Source organism: Micromys minutus (genome assembly GCF_963924665.1).
Source record: "Micromys minutus genome assembly, chromosome: 3".
Lineage (NCBI taxonomy): Eukaryota > Metazoa > Chordata > Mammalia > Rodentia > Muridae > Micromys > Micromys minutus.
In genome coordinates, this window is record NC_137972.1 from 25,582,229 (window position 1) to 25,600,411 (window position 18,183).

At 48.3% G+C, this 18,183-nt stretch overlaps 1 protein-coding gene across 22 annotated transcripts in view; it reads left to right on the forward strand.

The window, feature by feature from the left end:
- MICAL3 (microtubule associated monooxygenase, calponin and LIM domain containing 3) overlaps positions 1 to 18,183 on the forward strand; it is a 169,445-nt gene that overhangs the window by 100,265 nt on the left and 50,997 nt on the right. For all 22 annotated transcript variants that reach the window (XM_080914365.1, XM_080914368.1, XM_080914372.1 and 19 more), the window contains 2 exons: positions 1,775 to 1,863; positions 2,779 to 2,866. In XM_080914365.1, coding sequence (XP_080770491.1) covers positions 1,775 to 1,863; positions 2,779 to 2,866 — 177 coding nt within the window. The remainder of the gene's footprint in view (positions 1 to 1,774; positions 1,864 to 2,778; positions 2,867 to 18,183) is intronic.

Genomic DNA, 18,183 nt, shown 5'->3' on the forward strand with positions numbered 1-18,183 from the left:
ACCTAACCTTGGGCTGAGACATCTGAAATCATGAGCCAAGTAAACATTTCTTCCTAGTTGTTTTCCCGGGCATTTGACAAAGCTGGCTTAAAATACTAAGAAATACAGATAAAGGCATAAGTCAGCTATTACTAAAAACGAAGAAAATGTAGGGGGTTAGTCAGATGGTTCAGTGGATAAGAGAACTTCTCTATAGGCTTAAGAATCTGAGTTTGAATCCTCGGTACCCACATAAATAAGCCAGGCATGGTGCCATGTCCTTGTGACTTCCCTGGCCCATAAATGAAATGGCAAACTTGGAGTTCAGTGAGAGACCCATCCCAAGGCAATAAATCAGAAAGCAATAGAGAATACGCCTCAGCTTTTCTGTGCATTCATTCACCTGTATGCTTAACGTGTGTGCACCATGCACATACAACACAGGGAGATGTGCCCAGGTCACCAGCGAAGAGAAAAAGGGGAGAAGCCCCACCGGGCACCTTTGTTTCCTCTGCCTTGTCTGTCTCCTGGATTTACCTTTGTTGGAGTCTCTCTTGGTAGATGACAGGGTAACGGGGTAATGTAAGCGGCTCCCGATGTAGCACTCTCAGAGTGGGGCTAATGCTTAGCTCTCACACCGTAGTTTGAGGACAGATTTGGATCATTTTACTCTTAGTTTGCCCCAGCACTTGGGAAGGAGGACAGGTCTTTCAAACCTTTTTGGCCGCACTCTCCTTAGGAGATAGCATCCCATTACATACGGCCTAGTAAATGTGTGTAGCCCTAGCAAATCATGTTTGGCCTTGGCTGTATTGAAGCACACCCTGGGTTTTATTCTGTTGATGATCCATAGAAAATTTTTTGTTGTTGTTACTGTTTTATGTGAGTGAGTGAGTGAGTGAGTGAGTGAGTGAGTGAATGAGTGTGTGTGTGTGTGTGTGTGTGTGTGTGTGTGTGTGTGTGTGTGTGTGTGCGTGCATGTGTGCATGTGCATGAGCAGACATGCCACAGGCCATGTAGAGAACAACTTTTGGGAGTCCTTATCTCCACCCACCTTGTTGAGGCAGGGACTCTCCTACTGTTTCTTCTAAGTTACACCATACTCCCGGGTAGCTGGCCCACAAGCTTCTGGCCAGGTCTCCTGACTCCACCGCCCATCTGTCTGTAGGAATGTTGGGATCACAGGTTCCCACCACTACACCCTGCTTTTCTCCATGGTCCCAGGGATTGAAGTCAGGTTGTCCGTCGCTAAGTCCTTTACCTCTCAGTCAGCTCTCTAGTCCCTTGTGTTACTTGGAGCACACTGTCATATAGCTGCATCCTTGGACCAACCCTGGCTAGTGAGGGGAAGGGTAGAAGCCCATGGCTGTGAAGGGGAGCAGATAGCTCTTTCTGGAGTTAGTAACTGGCACCGCCCTTGAAGCCTTCCTGGTTCCACCCTGCATTTGTACTGGCTCTTGCCTTTTCCCCAGAACAGTTGCTGCAGTTTTCATGTGACCGAATCTTTGTCCTCACACACTACTGCTTTGTTTGCTGGCTCTGTCATGCCAGCCTCACATCTTCGCTCTGGCCACTGATTGGTGGTAGCTCAACAACCTCCACACACCCAAAGGGAAGGTCTCTACATCAGACACAGGGAAAGGAGGCTGCGGGCTGGCCTTTCTGGATTGCAGGGGGAGCTGGGAGCCAGGGGTGGGTATGGGGGGTTATGCAGTGGTGTCCTATAGCTAGCAAGCCAAGTTCACAACTGTGGAGTTCTGTTCACGCCTCTTCTCCTTGCTTCTTGCTGTTGCAGGCAAATTCTACTGTAAGCCGCACTACTGTTACCGACTATCTGGCTACGCGCAAAGGAAGAGGCCAGCTGTGGCTCCTCTGTCTGGAAAGGTAACAGCTTCCTTCCTATGAGTGGGACTTCTTAGATAGCCTTCCTATCCCATGAGTAGACTCGAGAGAAACTGCAGTTGACTGCAGACACACCAGGTTTACAAGCATCTAGAGGTACCAGCCTCAGAGGCGATGCTTAGGGCTTATTCTGGACAGAAGGGCACGAGGCTACTCACCCTAACTGTTCTTTCCCTGGGGTCTTTTCCTCGTAGCTAGAGAGCAAGCCTCCTCGGGAGCCCCCTCCCCACACACACATACCCCCCACACACAATCTACCCCCTTTTAAGCCCACACCCCGAGCATCTGAGGGCCAACCCCTGCTCTCCATACTGGGAAGACCAAACTGCTCATAGCTGGCTCTGCCTGCTGCCTTTTAAGCCCTGCCTTCCTGGGTTATTGTCTAAGCCCTCGACTTTATCTTTTCTGCTTCAGTGAGACTGGTCTGTTCTCGTTTTCTTAAGGTGGCCTGAGTAATCTCTTCACTTCATGAACAGCACGTTGACAACATTCAAGCTTGGGTTGACTACAGAGGGATGGTGGGAAGAGGTGTACAGTTGGCCTTCTGTGTCCGTGAAGTCTGCACCCTAGGTCCCATCTGTGGAGGGAAAAATACCACTTTTATTCTGAATCTGTTCAGACTCTTCTTTTAATCAATGCAGTACAATAGCTATTCACACTGTGCAGCAGTTACATTGTTTCGGTCATCCAAAGAGCACTTAAAGTGAGCAGGAGAATTGATGTGTGTCATGTGTACATGCAGCCCAGATTTGATATGAGAAGATCAAAGACATCCTCTTCTCCTGGGACTACACAGTTCAGTGCTAACACACAGACTAGCCAGTCTCAGGGTCATTGCCTCCTGAGTCCAGGGGCTGCAGCCAGTCACTGTTCTTTTTCTCTCATGGACTCTTCTAGGAAGCCAAAGGACCCCTGCAGGATGTCACCACCACGGATGCAAACGGACTGGCCAGCCTTGCCGCCAGCTCAGCCGAGAGAAGTCCAGGTAGCCTCACTTCCTTGTTTGGCTGGGTGGTGCGTCACTCTCTTGGCCTCTGTGACAAGGCCAAGGGGATGAGCCAGCACCTACAAACCAACATTTCTTCAATCGGGCACCAAGTAGCCCAAAACCCCCTGGACTCGTTTTTCATGTGTCAGCTGCTAGCATTTGGGGTCCCCTTCCTCTATGGCCTGTCAGAGGTGCTGGTGCAGATCGGAGGGGAGTTTCACTGGCAGACTGTGAGCCAGTGATGGTGCTGTCTGGTAAGTGGGGTTACCCCACAACCCCAAGACACACCAGGGTGCTTGGTGCAGATCCTACAGGTAAACAGGAACCCAAAAGAGCTGCTTTGTCATTGGCCCCGGGGAGAGCCCAGAGTGATAAGCTTCTGTGTGACCCCTGTGTGGGGCCTTTCTCATGTCACAGATGTGTGACCGTGACCCACAGTCTGAATGTATTCACTGCAACTTGAAGCTTTTGCATTCCATTTCCCAGCTGTGTCCAGTCAGTCCATGTGACAAGGGCCACCCTGTCTTAATCCCTTTAGGCCTCTGGGTTTCCAGTGAGGGTCAAGACCCACATGCCCCACTCCCATTACCATTTCCTGTGTCAATAGCTTGTACCATCCTACCTCAAAAAACATGCTGACCCTGTCCATTGCGAGGCAGGATGAGGAGTGCTTGGAACATGGTGACTGTAGAGAATTGTCTTGCTTTTTTCCTTAAAATTTCCCTGTCTGCCCTTGTAAAACTAGCCCCAGTTCTAAATACTGCTGAGAGGTCCTGAGGCCCCTGTGGTGTCCCCAGACAGCTCTCTCATGGGTCACTTTGTATGTATGAAGTCTATAGGGCTATATTTTCCTGTCACACATGTTCTCCTCTTTATGGCAAGTATATCTTTCTACTTTACTTTTTTTGTGTGTGTGCATGGTTTCTGAGATAGATTCTTAACTATAAAGCAATGGCTAGAACTGGATATATAGATGAGGGTTGTCTCAAATTCATAGAGATCCACCCACCTCTGCCTCCCAAGTGTTGGGATTAAAGGGGTATGCCACTATGCCCAGCTGCAAGTATATGTTACACAGCCGGGTACAAACTCAAATAAAAATGCAAGATTATCAGCCAATGCCAGAAGCCACCGAGGAGCTGATATGTGCTTTTCGTGGTGGAGGAGGGAGGAATATTTTCTCAGCTTTCATATAGAGCTGCCTCTGTTGATGAAGAAAGGCGCTGACACAGCCCTTGGGCAGTTGTGCCAGAGGAGGGAGAATGTGCCTTGGGCTTGGCAGGGGCACTCTGGGAGTGGGATGCCGTAAGCCTCCAAGGCACAGAAATCCCAGCCAGGCCCTGTGAACGTGACTACAGTTCCTCTGTTCCTTCCCATGCTTGGGGAAATCTTCCTTCGATGGTTAGATTCAACAGTTTATAACCATGAACAAACCTCGAGTGACTTGTAGCCCCATGAAGTCTGCCAGCCCTTGGTGGTATTTCTCAGGAGTTGACACCCAGAGCACACCCTGGCAGATGAGAGTGCCCTGGCCCCAAACACAACCCTGGCCTTACACTGGAATGTACACGTGAGCATGTGAGAGCATCACCTAATAGCTTTGCCAAGGAACCTGACTACTCATGCAGATAAAAGGTTCCCCTGTCCCTATGGGTAAAGGGTGCAAGAACATTCTTTAAAAAAAAAAAAAAACAAACAAAAAACTATAAATGATTTTGCTAACCCTCTTGGCTCGTTCATTTTGCCTCTCTCTGCCTGTCTAAGGAAGGGGTTTCAGATTTTTTTTTTTTTTAAGACACTCAAAAATTAACCTATAGGTGAGGAGAAGCATGCTCTCTATAAAACATTGAGAAAATACACTTGCCAATGTGGTTAAAGAACCAAAACAAACAGGAAAGGACCCAAGCTGGAACAGGTTTGCAGAATAGCAGGAGAGGGTCAAAATCTGGCACCCCAAAGTATACCAGGCTGAATGTCCAAAGCGGATGAGGCTGGCACTGTGCCCTAGCCCAAGGGGCTCCCAACAAGAGGAGACCAGACTCTGTTTGCAAGTCCTTGCCCTGAGTCCTGAGCATGCTCAAAGCCCTGGCTCTTGCTCTTGAGCTAACCTTTGCTAACCACTGAAAGGGGGCGGGGGTAGCAGAATTAATGTGACATTTTATAGGTGCCATGAAATAGGTTTGTTTCTTCCTTGGTAAAAATGCCTTTCTTAAATCCCACATTAGCTTTGAGTGCTTGGCTAAACTTCCTCCAGAAAGCTTCAGACAAAACCCAGTGCCTCGCGCTTCCAGAATATGTCACAGAAGGGGTTATTAACCTCATCCTAATTTTGTCTCATGTGATTGCCCATGTTCCCTGGAGCCCACAGTGGAGGGGCAGCAGAGAGAGCTGGGCTGTGAACAGCGCCCTGCCTCCTGCTCCTGTACCTTCTTGGTTTCATAGCTCTTCGCCTTTTCCCTTCTGCTCCTTCCCTTTAGGCAATTAAATTAGTGCTATTGTAAAAACAAAAATACCCCGAAGTGACAGTATAACTCTCATTTTCTGCTTGTAGAGAACCTGAGTAGGCCTTAATGCATTGTCTTCCTCTGGTAACCTCCTCTACAGCTGCTGCTTGACCCCCTGTTTGAGACACTCTTTATGGTATTTCTGTTTGTAATGTGCATTCAATATAGAAATCCTCGTTTTGTTTGCAAACCTGTAAATGCTTTGTTTCCGAACCGCCTCTTCTCACTGCTACAGATAAGTGGGCCTGGCACAGATTTCCTTACCCTGGCCTCACAGTACCTGCCTGGAGTCTAGAAGTCTGGAAAATGAACCCAAAAAAAAAAAAAAAAAAAAAAATGCTGGGTGGGATGACCGTTCTCTTTGGGCGCTTGCCCTTGGTTACAGGAGGTTCCTTTTGTAGGTAGAGGAATCACATTATGCAGACTGAAAGGTGAAGCACCAGGCACATGGGTTAGAGGGGAAAGGAGAGATTTTTCTCTCCGTGTCTCTCTGTGTACAGTATCAGGAACATTTGCAGTTTAGACAGCAGCAAGCAGGAGCGTGCAGCCCGGGCATCTGCTGAGGAAGTGTCTCCTAGACAAGCTGTAGTTACAAGAGACGCTGACCTGTTCGCTAACCCCGGACCGTCTTCAGTGGTACCCACTGGCTCCCACAGTCGGATCCCAGTGGACTGTTAGGAAACACAGGCATTGGCCCACGTTAGCCAGAATAGCCACGAATTACAAAGAATCCCCCGGGTGCTGATGAGGAGGTTAGGGAGCTTTCATGGCTTCCTGGGGCCCCTTCCCTTCAAGGAAAACAAAAAACAGGAAAGGAAAGGAAGCACCATGGAGCAGCTGCCTTGCCTCCTGCCTCCCAACCTGACCAAAGCTGAATGAGCTGAGTGTGCACCATGTACACGCCTCTCGACGTACATTTGTGTGTCTGTGTGTATATGGGTTTCATTTCAGTGTGTAGGCAGATACTATTTATATATACTGTGCCCTAACTGGCAACAGTGAGACTGTTTTTAAAGCTACTAGTCTAAAAGCCATAGCTAGGATTTGAAGGGAGCCCAGCAGCTAGGCATGGCCTTATGTGGGTCTCTAAGAAGATGGGTGGTACACACCCCTACACTCAGGTAATCAGTTTTCCTCGTCAGCAAAGCAATAGTCTTATCGGTGGGGGGAGCAGAGAGCCGCAGACGCCTCCTTTTTCTCAAGTCCGTCTGTAGGCTGTGTTAGCTCTACTGTAGCTGTCTCGGTAGCCACTGTGCCTGGCTGCTTCCTGCAGGACAGTGGGACCCATTAGGTCCTCTGTGCCACTGAATCCTGGCCAGGGAAGTAAGGGGTTTGCTTTTAATCACCCTCCTATTCCCTTGGGGTGAGGCAGGAGAGCGGCAGCAGACAATGCCCAAAGCTGTGGTACATAGAAGCCAGAGTGGGGAGGATTAGCTGTGCCGGGGACACTTTGCCTGTCCACTCTGACTTTTTCTAAAGCTTCTAATTTGCCCTTGTTTTTAATCTGTGCTGTTGTGAGTTTTTTTGGTGTGTTGCTTTGTGAGTTTTTTATTTAATTGTGTAACTTTGATTTTGCCATTACTGTGAAACCAAGGTGTTGTGCTTTAAGGGTTCTTTTTGTTTTTTGTTTTTTGGGGATTTTTTTTTTTTTGGTTTTGGTTTCGGTTTTTTGTTTTTTTTTTTTTTTTAACACATGTTACCGTCTTATTTAAGAGAATAAATTCCAAACAATCTTCAGGTTTCTGAGTTTTTCTTTTCTTTCTCTTTTTCCTGATTGGAGGGTGGGAAAGGGGGTGGCTCAGGCAGGTGTGGGGCACGGGCTGTAGAAGCCACTGTTCCCTGGGGTCCTCGCTTACGCTGAGGGTAGGGAGGGCACAGATGGCTTCGGGGACCAGGTTATCCACTTAGTGTAGAATCCTGCTGATGGAAGGACCTTCTGCAGGGTGTGGCATTGTAAATAGAGAAAAACCACCATGAGGGACCTCAGGATTGGCAGATGGAGGATAAATATCTACACAGAAACCAAATCTGCTGAGAGGACATAGCGCCATCCTCAGAAGAACTGGGACTGGTTAGGTGTCTTCCCTCCCTCCCTAATAGTGTACTTGCTAGGGTACCCTCAGGCACTGAGGATCCTTATTCCTTGTCCATAGCTGGCATCTCTCCTGTGCTTTATTAGTAGGGACATGAGTTCCATTATCTAAGTTTCACTGGACTGCCCTCAAGCCTGGAGAGGCCAGCCTGTCCCACTCACACACGCTGGGGCTAGCCAAGGAGTAATGAGACTTCTGCCATGTCAGCATGCCAGCCTTGGGAACACAGGCCAAACAGGGCCAAAAGCGGGCACCTTGTTGGGTGAGGTGCTCTGTACTGAGTTCATTCTGCTGGGTCCAGGGAAGTCTGGGTGTTGCTCCTTGCTAACATTCCCCAGCCAGCAGACCTCTGAGAAGCTGAAGAACATCAGGCTTCTTTGTGGAGTGTGCACACTGGCCCTGACACACTAAGCCCACCCTTCTTTCTTTGAAATAGTGTTCTGTGCCTGCAAAGGAATGGAGGAGAGAGAAGTGTCAGATACAAGGACTGACCAAGAGCCAGTAATAAGAGAGGCTCGTGCATCGAACTCCAACCCTCTGCTGCCCTCGCCAGCCCAGACCTAATCAGAAGGGGAGGAGAGCCGCTGTCATTAGGACAATGTTCTTATTTGCCTAATAGCAGATGTGATTCTGTGCATGCCCTTGTAAAGTTTTTGGGATGTCTCCAAGGGCACTTGGTTTCTTACTGAAATATCTTGAAATTAATCAAGACACTCCCTGGCACGGCAGCTGACCTGGCACAGGCGTGGGAGAGCATGTACAAATGACCACTCTCTTATTTTCATGCTGAAATGGAAGGCAGGATGCTGCCACGTGGGACCCCACAAGGGGCCCTCTAGAGTGTGAATAAGAAAAAAACCACCCAATGGGGCTCTCACCTCAGAGCAGGTAGAAGCTTTAAGTAGACTGGATTCCAGCTCCATGCATGGTCTCACCTCACAGCACATATGTGGCAAGCATCTAGCAAGTGCCAACAAGCAAATGAGTCATGAAGAACAGTCAGAGACCCCCCCCACCCCCCCACTGACATTTGTACCTAGGCTATCAAGAGCCTGCCAGCTACTCCTGTCCCCACCCACAGTGTTTACCAAATGTTAGCAGTCACTCATTGTTTCCTTATGACATAGTTCCAGAGGGCGTGGGATTGATTGTGCAAAAGCACCCTCCATGTACCTGAGGAAGGGAGGCGGGCCTCTAGGCATAGGAAAGCAACCTTCAATTACTTCCGGGTGTTACTGGCCACGTGTTCACCATCTCCCTTTTACTTCCTATAGGTCATCTGTCTCTCAACTTGGCATAAGTGGTTTGTAAACATTTTTTAAAGTATCTGAGGTGCTCTAATGGATCTTGAAGGATAGTTGGTAAGAGATTTAAGTTGCTGTCAACATTGAAGCTTTAGTCTAGTGTAGGCTGAGTTTAGTTACCTTGACTTTGATGGCCTTTTCTTCCCAAGGAGGAATGTTCTCCAGTGGTGAATGTGTACATTCACTGTTGGTAGTAGGGGAGGCTTAAGAAAACTTGAAGAAATGCAGGGCCACAGGTCTGACCTGCTCCAGATTGTCCTGGGATAATCATTAGCAGGGTCTGTATAGATGGAGTCGGGATTTCTTTCGGCCTCTTCTGGTTTCTTTGCTTTAACTTTTTTCTGTCCTTGGTTCTTTGTGATTGTACATTATGTGTTAGATTGTCCACAGTGATTTATGACTTGTCTTCCTCCTCCTGTGGTTCTGTGAGATACCAGGACCAGTCCCTCTTCATCAAAGGAACCACAGAGGAAACAGAGCCTGATTCCTTGTGTGTCCTCGCCTGTGACTGCCCATCCCTTGTAACTAACTTTATGTGCAGTTGTCACTGTCATTAGAACCCAGCATCTTTGTGCCCCGTATCATATCCCTTCCTGAGACTCTAAGGTCGGATGGTCTCTTGGTTTGGTGCCCATTGCTGGCATCCCTCTTTTAAGACTCATTCCTTGAGAAAGGTGACCTTGGTGACAAGTGCTCCTTTATATAAAAATAATCACAGGAGACCAGGGTGGGCCTTGTTTTTCTTCGATATACACATGACAACTCTTTGGAGAAAATTCTAAAAAGAGGAATCCCCTTGTCATTCAGTATCTGCTCAGATTGAAACTTGAACAGTGAGTTGTGATCCAGACCGACGGGAGCAATGGAGAAGGGAGGTTATCAGTGACATTGGCATCCCTTGAAAGGAGATTATAATGGCTCCTACATCCTTTTCTAGGAGTGCCAGCATCTACAACAGCAGGTTAGAGAGGCCAGCTGTGTGGTTCCTTTCCCACTGTTATACCACCCGGAGACCAGGCTGGTGGGCTTTGTATAAAAGGCACATGCTCTCCCCTAGAGTTGGGTCTGATGAGTGACTAAAGCCACCAGCTGCCTTCCTCTCCCGGCTCATCTTTCTGACACTGGCAGGAACCATGTGACATGTGGAAGGAAGGAAGGTGGCCCTAGGCACTGCTGGCCTGAGTCGGTACAGTCTCTGAGAAGCAGCTGTACTGGTGTGGGATAAGGGGACTGATTGACTAAAGCCAAGATTCTCCTATTTGCTACAATACTAGGAGCCAGGAGCAATCTGTGGGTTCCCATTCTGTACCCCCTGGCAAGGGGCTGGAGGATTATCCTCAGAAACAATATAGAAAATTGGAGGTTTGTGAGCCCCTCTTATCTTCCACCACGGCCGATGCTCTGCAGTGTATCTGCCACACCTGATCACAGAATATAAAGTTGAAGGCTAGAGATACAGATAAGTGACAGGGTAGTTTTCAGCCTGCTCAAGGCCCTAGATCAAATCCCCAAATCCCCAGTACCACTAAGAAAGAAAGGATGGAAGGAAGGAAGGAAAAAAAGAAAAGAAGAGACAAGAGGATAGATGATCACTAATCCAGGTGTGGTGGCACATGTCTGAAATCTAGCATTCAAGAGGCTGAGGTAAGGTTGCCATGATTTCAAGACCAGCCTGGGCTACATAGCCAGCATTACACCAACTCAGGGCACAACCCTATCTCATAAAAAAAGTAACCAGGCAGTTGTGGTGCGCTTGGGAGGCAGAGACAGGAAGATCTCTGTGAGTTCGAAGGCAGCATCTTCTACAAAGTGAGTTCTAGGACAGCCAAGACTACACAGAGAAACCCTGCCTCAAACAAAAAAATGTGAAATTAAGTAGAAAAAGTGGGAAGTGACCATGGCAGTGTTAGCTGGGTACCCAACACTTTCTGGATGCTCTGAATACACTCCACTAAGCCCTTCCGTGATCTGCGTTAGAAGCAGATATGGAAGCTACAGAACCGTGGCGGGGTGTGCCTGTGCGCTCACTGCGTGCAGATCCCTTTGCCTCTACTCTGCCATCTCACACTCATGAGCTCTCTGAGAGTGAGAGCTTTGCGCTGGCATTTCTGTGAAGGTACAGATGTACCCTGAACGTCAGCAAGGATTCCTTTATTACAGAAAACACATGGTCCCTCTTTTAAGGGCACAGTGATTCCCAGGGCTAGGAACTTCCCTATGGGAAATCAGAAGACTTATCCCCAGACGGGACAGAGTTTCATCGCTGATGTATAAGAGGATCAACAAACTGAGGAAGGGAGCAGTCAGCTGTGGGTTACCTGTGAGAGCACGAACTGGAGTCACGTCAGATACTCACACCTAAGGCCATAGGGTTCACTTGACCGTGGATGTATCTGCACCCCCAGGGGAAGCCCATCCTGCCAGGCAGCTTAAGGATCTGCCAGCTTCGCTTCTTTGCTTCTCTGCCTCTTGTTTTACTTTTCCAGTGCTGGAATGGAACCTAAGATTTTACCCATGCCATACCGTGTGGTGCTGAGCCAGTTCTCCATCATCCCTTTGTAAAAACCTCCAGTAATGACTTACAGTCCTCATGAGAAATTACTCTCCCTGGCTCCATGCTGTTGAAGTACAGGGGAGGGGAGACATGTTTTTGTACTGACAGTTCGAGGCAGATCACCTGTGGCAAGAGAAAAACAGAACTTACTTGTTTCGGTGCTGGGCATTGCCTCTGGGGATTCCTGCTCGCTAAGGACGTGGACTTTGTCATAGAATCACACCCAGCCCCTGGAAGCTATTCTCCTTAGTCTTGAGGCAGTTCGGTTTCAGAGCTCTTAAAGTGACCAACTGCTAAATGTTGGGCTGGGTGTCCTTGCTTTCCCAGTGATCAGCTCTGGTTTTGCCCCATTGGATGAAATTTGGCCAATCGTAGAATGCAGCAGAAAGTCTCCAGAACATGTGCAGACACGGCCTTGCCCTAGGAAAGACGTGTCACAGTAGAGAGCCCTGGAGCTCCTAGGCAGAATGTACTTAGAAAATGGAAGAAAGAATGCAAAGAGAAAGATGTTTTACCACGTGCGTCCAACCCCTCCTGGGTGTGGTGAGTGGGGCCTGCTATAACATGGGTTCTGTGCTCAGCAGCAGGCTTGTGGGACCCCTGAGAAAAAAAGGATAAAAGAGCACAATTGACTAGATCCATCTCTCCGTCCCTGGAATCTCTCTTTTGGAGTTCCCACACAAGCCAGACCTAGAAAGGGTAGGGGTGTTTGAGCGGCACTATGGGGGATGGGCAGTCACCTTTTGGAGGTGAGATGGAGTGGGGTTGCAGATAGCGAGAGGTGTTTGGATCATGTTTTCAGTCTGATACATTGGACTGATATGCCTTGGTCTCTGGTTGCCTCTCTCTGGACACAAGCCAAAGGCTGTCTCTTAAGCATGGCAGGCCTCAGTTGGCTGTTCCTTCATAGCTTGCCTTTCTGTGAGGTGGATGACTTGAGTCAGTACCTTAGGACAGGACCCCTGAGCTCACTACTCTTCTTGCTGCATACTCCAGACAAGCCACACTCAGCCCTAGATGGCTTGGAGAACCTGTTTCTCTGAGGTTAGAGGTCATTTGATAGAGCTTCTAAGCCAGGATTCCTCAAGCTCAGCACTGTGAACATTTTCGACTGGGTAATCCTTTTGGGGTCTGTCTTGTATACTGTAGTTTCTCTGGATTCTCCCCATTAAAGACCAGTAGCATCCTCCTATTTAAGTTGAAACGACCAGATAACCTCTGTAGATGTTTACCAGTTGTCCCATGAGGAAGAAGTCAGATTGTAAACTACATATGAAGACAAAGACATTGATGAGAGTACACCTTGTTGAAGATCAGGGACAAGAGGAAGTAGGAATAAGGAAGGGGGACATGAAATCTCACTGTCCACTACAGGACCTCTGGACTTTGCTGCCCACTCCTATATAAACCATGAGCATGTATGTACTTCCAGTGATCCCAGTGTGTACATGCTGGCTCACAAAGAGAGGCTCATGCTGACGCTCTGTACTAAAGGATACAGATGGCACACTTTAGTTAGAAACCAGAACAGAACCATTCCTCTCTTCCTCAACCCCAGTGGGTTATCCCCACACCTACAGAATGTGTTCATCCCCTGTGGTTGACCACAGCCTCAAAGGGCTACAGTTAGCCAAGTAGAACAGTGCCATGTTTGGGCTACTTGCTGCCATCCGTTGTCCACTTCCGCCATGACCTTGCTACATCTTGTTTCTCATCTATAGGGAGAGGAGAGAAGGAGGCTTCCTGCTCCTCTCTATATGAAAAGTTTCTTGTAAACAGCAAGGAGCTAAACCGAATCAATCCTGGTTGTTTAGAAGCGTGTCTGAATATCAAATATGATCATCATTGGTAGAGAGTCCAGAAAATGTCAGAAATGATAAGGCTTGGTTCTAATGGCTGGCTGACAGCCTAGACCCTGGAGGGTTGGACGGGATTGCCTGATGGGTTGTTCTCCTTGCCAGCAGAAAGAGACACATCGGTTTGGGATTCTCTGGTCTGCAGCAATGCCAGGGGCATTGAGCTGCACTGGATACCAGCTCTTTTCGGAGTTAAAGGTGGGCAAGCGTTTGCCTAGTCTGCCTTAGCTTTTCCTTTAGCCTGGTTGTGAAGTCACCAGCTGCCTTCATAAACTAAGATTGTAAACAATTCCCGATAGGGTTTACTTTAAACTAGATCTCTCTATGCTTGACCTGGGGAGAATCTGAGAGCTAGGATCTGAGATCTCTATGGGTCTATACCAATTCATTACAAAAGTCTATGCCCAGAACCTGGGGTCACCTTATGGCCCACTTATCGGAGGTCACTTCATGGACCACTTTCCTGGGGTCACTTCATGGCCCACTTGCCAGGGGTCACTTCATGGCCCACTTGCCTGGGGTCACCTCATGGCCCACTTGCTGGAGCAGAGGCGTTAGAATGAGCACATGAATGAGGATCTGCAGGAGCTACCCAGCTTCTCTCCTTGCACATGGCACTCACAGCCTGGGTTAGTCCATTGGCCTGAGTTTCCGGAGTCTGGTTGTCTGGAACCCAGACACCAACAGTCCTTCTCCAGCCAATCCTAGTGACCTTCTAATAGATGAAAACAGAAGTGTAGCTGATAACTCCTGGGTCTCAAGTGCAAGTGATGGGTGTCTAGAGGTTTTAGTCTCAGCTCAAGAGAGTGCAGCGTATGAGATTTTGTGTCTTTAAAGAAGCCCTGGAACCTAGTGCCAGAGAGTCTTTCATTGATCCTCCGTCACTTCCAAGACTTTATAAATCAGTTCCATGAATCAGAACCAAGTGTACTCTGAGCCTGTATAGTTGGCAACAGGTGTTCTACTGCTTAACTAGCTTCTGACGTGGACTGGGAGTGTCAAAGGGCGTCTAGCTGGTGTGGCTCAGCGGTAGAAGACTTGTCTAATAGGCACCACAGAAAGCATAAGTAAAAAGGCCTGACACCTTTGGGAAAGCCCATTGGCACAGACGTCCTTTCTCACTGGTCCTTCTACCGCCTTCCCCCTGCTACTGTTGGTCTAGCCTTTGTTTAGTATGCAAGCCGCTCCCTGGAACTAACTCACTGTGAAGGGAAATAGCAATTCTAAAGTGCATTTGTCAAAGGGCCTTCATGCTGAGTGCTCCTCTAGCCATTAGCAAATCTGTCAAAGCTCCACTCTCCCCGTGTGTGGTTTGCCCTTCTCCAGGGCTTGGTTATTTGCCATTGGTTCCCGGTGCCTGTGCACCATCATGTGAGCTACTTCAGAGACCATCTTAAGTGCCTTTATCAAGATGAGGAAACTGAGTACCCAGTGTAATTAACCTGATTGTCAGACCGATAATGAAGCATTCTTCAGCTTGGTCCTAGGATTGGAACCTGTGCCCTGGTCTTGTATGGAAACATCACATTCTCGTAGGCAGTAGGAGCAGAAGTACCAGAATAACCCTCTTCTCCAGCAAGGCTTGTAGGTTGGGGTCCACCCAGGGTGTGAGTGGGAGAATAATGGGGGAGGGGTAGAGCTGCTTCACAGATAGTGGCAGCCAGAGGGAAGGGCTAGCCTTAGCTGCTGTTGAGCAGGCCTTCCCTCCCTGGGGCTGCTCAGATCTTGACCGGTCTCTCATGTAACTGGTTTGGAAGGCACAGATATAACTGCAGAGCCCTCTTCTTGACAGCTACCATGTTTTAGGCTTTTGAGTTTCGAGGGGGTGGGCACCAGCTAAGGAAGGGGAGACCTTAAGTAGGATGCAGTTCTGATCACATTTAAGAGAAAACATTTCCTGGTGTTGTAACCACCCCCACACCCCAGCTCCAAACATAGGTCCTTTTGTAGTCTGACCCAGTAATGGATGTGGGTGGAGTTGAAATTTATCTGTAAGGTATAACAACACTTGGAAAGCATTCTTTCGTGCTTTGTCACTGCCCAACTACTTACTTTGATTTTGTACGATAAAAGCTTGCTAGATATAGCCTTTAATCCCAACACTTGGGAGGCAGAGGCAAGCAGATGTCTGAGTTCCAGGCCAGCCAGGGCTACACAGAGAAGCCCTGTCTCAAAAGACCAGGGGATGGCAGGGAGATAGACAGATAGATTGATTTCTGGGAATGAAAATACATGATAGATGCTTCTTTCCTATGCATAAGGCCCTGGGTCCCACCCCAGCATCACATCCTCGTCCATCAAAGGCATCCTTTCCCACACTGGGTCACTGCTCATCTTAAGGCATTTGCTGAGCAGTTAGTCTTAATGTCACTGAGACCTAGAACCCTCAATGTCATACATTGATCCAAAATCTAGAACCTTCTAAACATAACATCACAAGTGGAAAATCTCATACCAAGAAACCGTCATACACAAAGTTATTTAAGCTCTCACACAAAGTATCCTGAAGCAATGTATATGAATCCTAAGTGAATTTTGTTACCATCTCCAAGGTATTTTATTATATGTAGACAGAAAACCCTAAGTCTGGGACATTTCTGGTCTCACTCCTGAGGCAGGGAGTCACCATCTCTCATTTCAAGTTATTAGGCAAGATGCTTCCCAGCGGGGTGCTATCTTAACACCCTTTTCTCTTAACACCTAGCTGGACTCCTACATAGGCAACTTTAGCTCAAAACCAGAAAGGATGAACTGATGTCTAAGTTGATTCTTTGCTATATTGTGACAAGCCAACCTGCACCTTGTTGTTGGTAGGTTTTGGTTTTGTTCTGTATTGGTTTTGTTAGTTTCTTTATGAGATCCCTTCCCCGCCCCTTAATATTACCTTGACTGTGTCCCATTTCTGAGCTGAAGAGAATCCTCCTGCTAGGATAAGGAGGCCAGAGTACCATACATGACTCTGTCTATAAGTGTATATTCCAAAGGAGACAGAGCCTGCATTCTAAGTAAGACCAGACCATGGCTCTCTTGAGAATGCCCGCACTTCCGATGGTCTGATCTCTAAACCTCAGTGTATGAGGGAGCAGGAGAGAATGCAGTACATTTCCTGCATTCCCGGGAGAGAGCTGAAATACAGTCCCTTCCTGCCAGAGCAGGGAAGAAGAAACTGAGGTGGAGGTCCCACTGTGGCTGTACAGTCACAGAGGCTGAGGACAGGTTCCCAGTACCTCCAGGTGACTGACCAGTGTCGGTGTGGAGTCTAGAATATGCGAATATGCTGTCAGCCAGGTAGCTTCTCCTGTAGGAGTTCTCATCCTTAACATCTCCCCAGAGACCTTGTACGTCAGCTGTGTGGATTTATGTGGAGAGCCCTGAAGCCGCTGGCTCATGGTCTGAAAGAAAAGCCACAACCCAAATCTCAGCTTTTGATAAAAGGAACAGAGGGTGCTGAAGAAGAATGCTTACATTAACCAGACTTGAGTTTAGTCTTTAACACCAAAAAAATGGGTGGGGGGCCACTTAAGGGGAAGATCTCTGAATGGCAAAGTAGCGGGCCAGTGTATCTCAGATGGACCAACCATTCCAGGCCAGTGTGTCTCAGATGGACCAACCATTCCAGGCCAATGTGTCTCAGATGGACCAACCATTCCAGGCCAGTGTATCTCAGATGGACCAACCATTCCAGGCCAGTGTGTCTCAGATGGACCAACCATTCCAGGCCAGTGTGTCTCAGATGGGCCAATCATTTCAAGGAACGGAGCCACTTCTTAATACAGCTTTAGCTGGCATCCAGAGTCACCGCCTCCCGGTCCTCCTACCATAGTCCATCAGAAAGCAGGGACCACCCAGTAGGCTGGCTGTGACTCTTGTTGCTGGAAAGGAAGGTCCATGAAGCTGGGGTTGGTGGCTGGATGAATGAGTCCTGGGAGTCGTGTTACTTTAGGTCCGGAGGGAGGACGCCAAGGAAGACATCTCGGTTCCCTGTGCCTTATCCCTACCCCTCATCAAGTTCAGGTTTTACTCAGGCTCCCCTAGCAGAAAACATCAACCTCATCCAAACATAAATGGAACAGTTATTGTAGGAGGTAAGGTAAGGAGACTGGGTCACCAGTACTCATGAGGCCAGAGGGATTAGCCAAGTGTCTCACAACAAGGAGGTCACTACGGTTTATACCACATTTTCTCGCTCAGAAAAAAATAACCAGAGGCCCCAAACGGTCCCTACACACAGAATAAGCATGTGAAGAGGTAGAAACAACTCAGTGTTTACATGTATAAAAAGATTGTAGTGTATCCCATAAATCTGTGCAGTTGTTAATGATGTATTGGTAGTTTTATTAGAAGGAAAGGGGAATTGGGAAAATGAGCCAAAAATAAATTCGGGACCCTAGGAGAGAAAGCCTGTGATACACAGTTACCCGAACTGAAGTTTCGGAGCGCTGCAGGAAGGGCAGGGAGAACAGGTGCTCTGAAGCCCTGGGAGCAGCGCACGGAAGCCTGTCTGCATCCCTCGCACTCCCTGTGAAGCAGACAGCCACAAATAAAGGATTCTGGCAGCCCTCGCACATCAGCTGAGAGCAGGTTGTCCTGTTAGCAAGCGCCGCTTTGAGGATGATGTATGGAGCTCCCGTGGGCAGTGACTGTTCCAAAACAGAGTCTCAGGTCAGGCCCAGGACCTTTTTCCTATTTAGGATGCAGCCAGATCCTGGGAGCTCTTCCCTTTTGGCATGCATGAAGCTGTAACTGGCCTCCCCGTGACCTGAGATCAGCCTGTACCCACTTAGAGACAAATCAGCCTTGGAACTGAGTCCAGGTCTTCATTCCACTTTTAGCTGGGAAGTCCCTCCGCAGCTGCCACTCTGACGGAGCATATGATGTGGAGGGAGGTGGCCATCCATCCTGACAAGGCTGGCTGTGCCTTGCCTACTCAAACCAACTTCTGCCAGCCTTGTTTGTTAACTTGTTTAGAAATGGTCTTGATGTGCTACACAAGCACTTCTGGC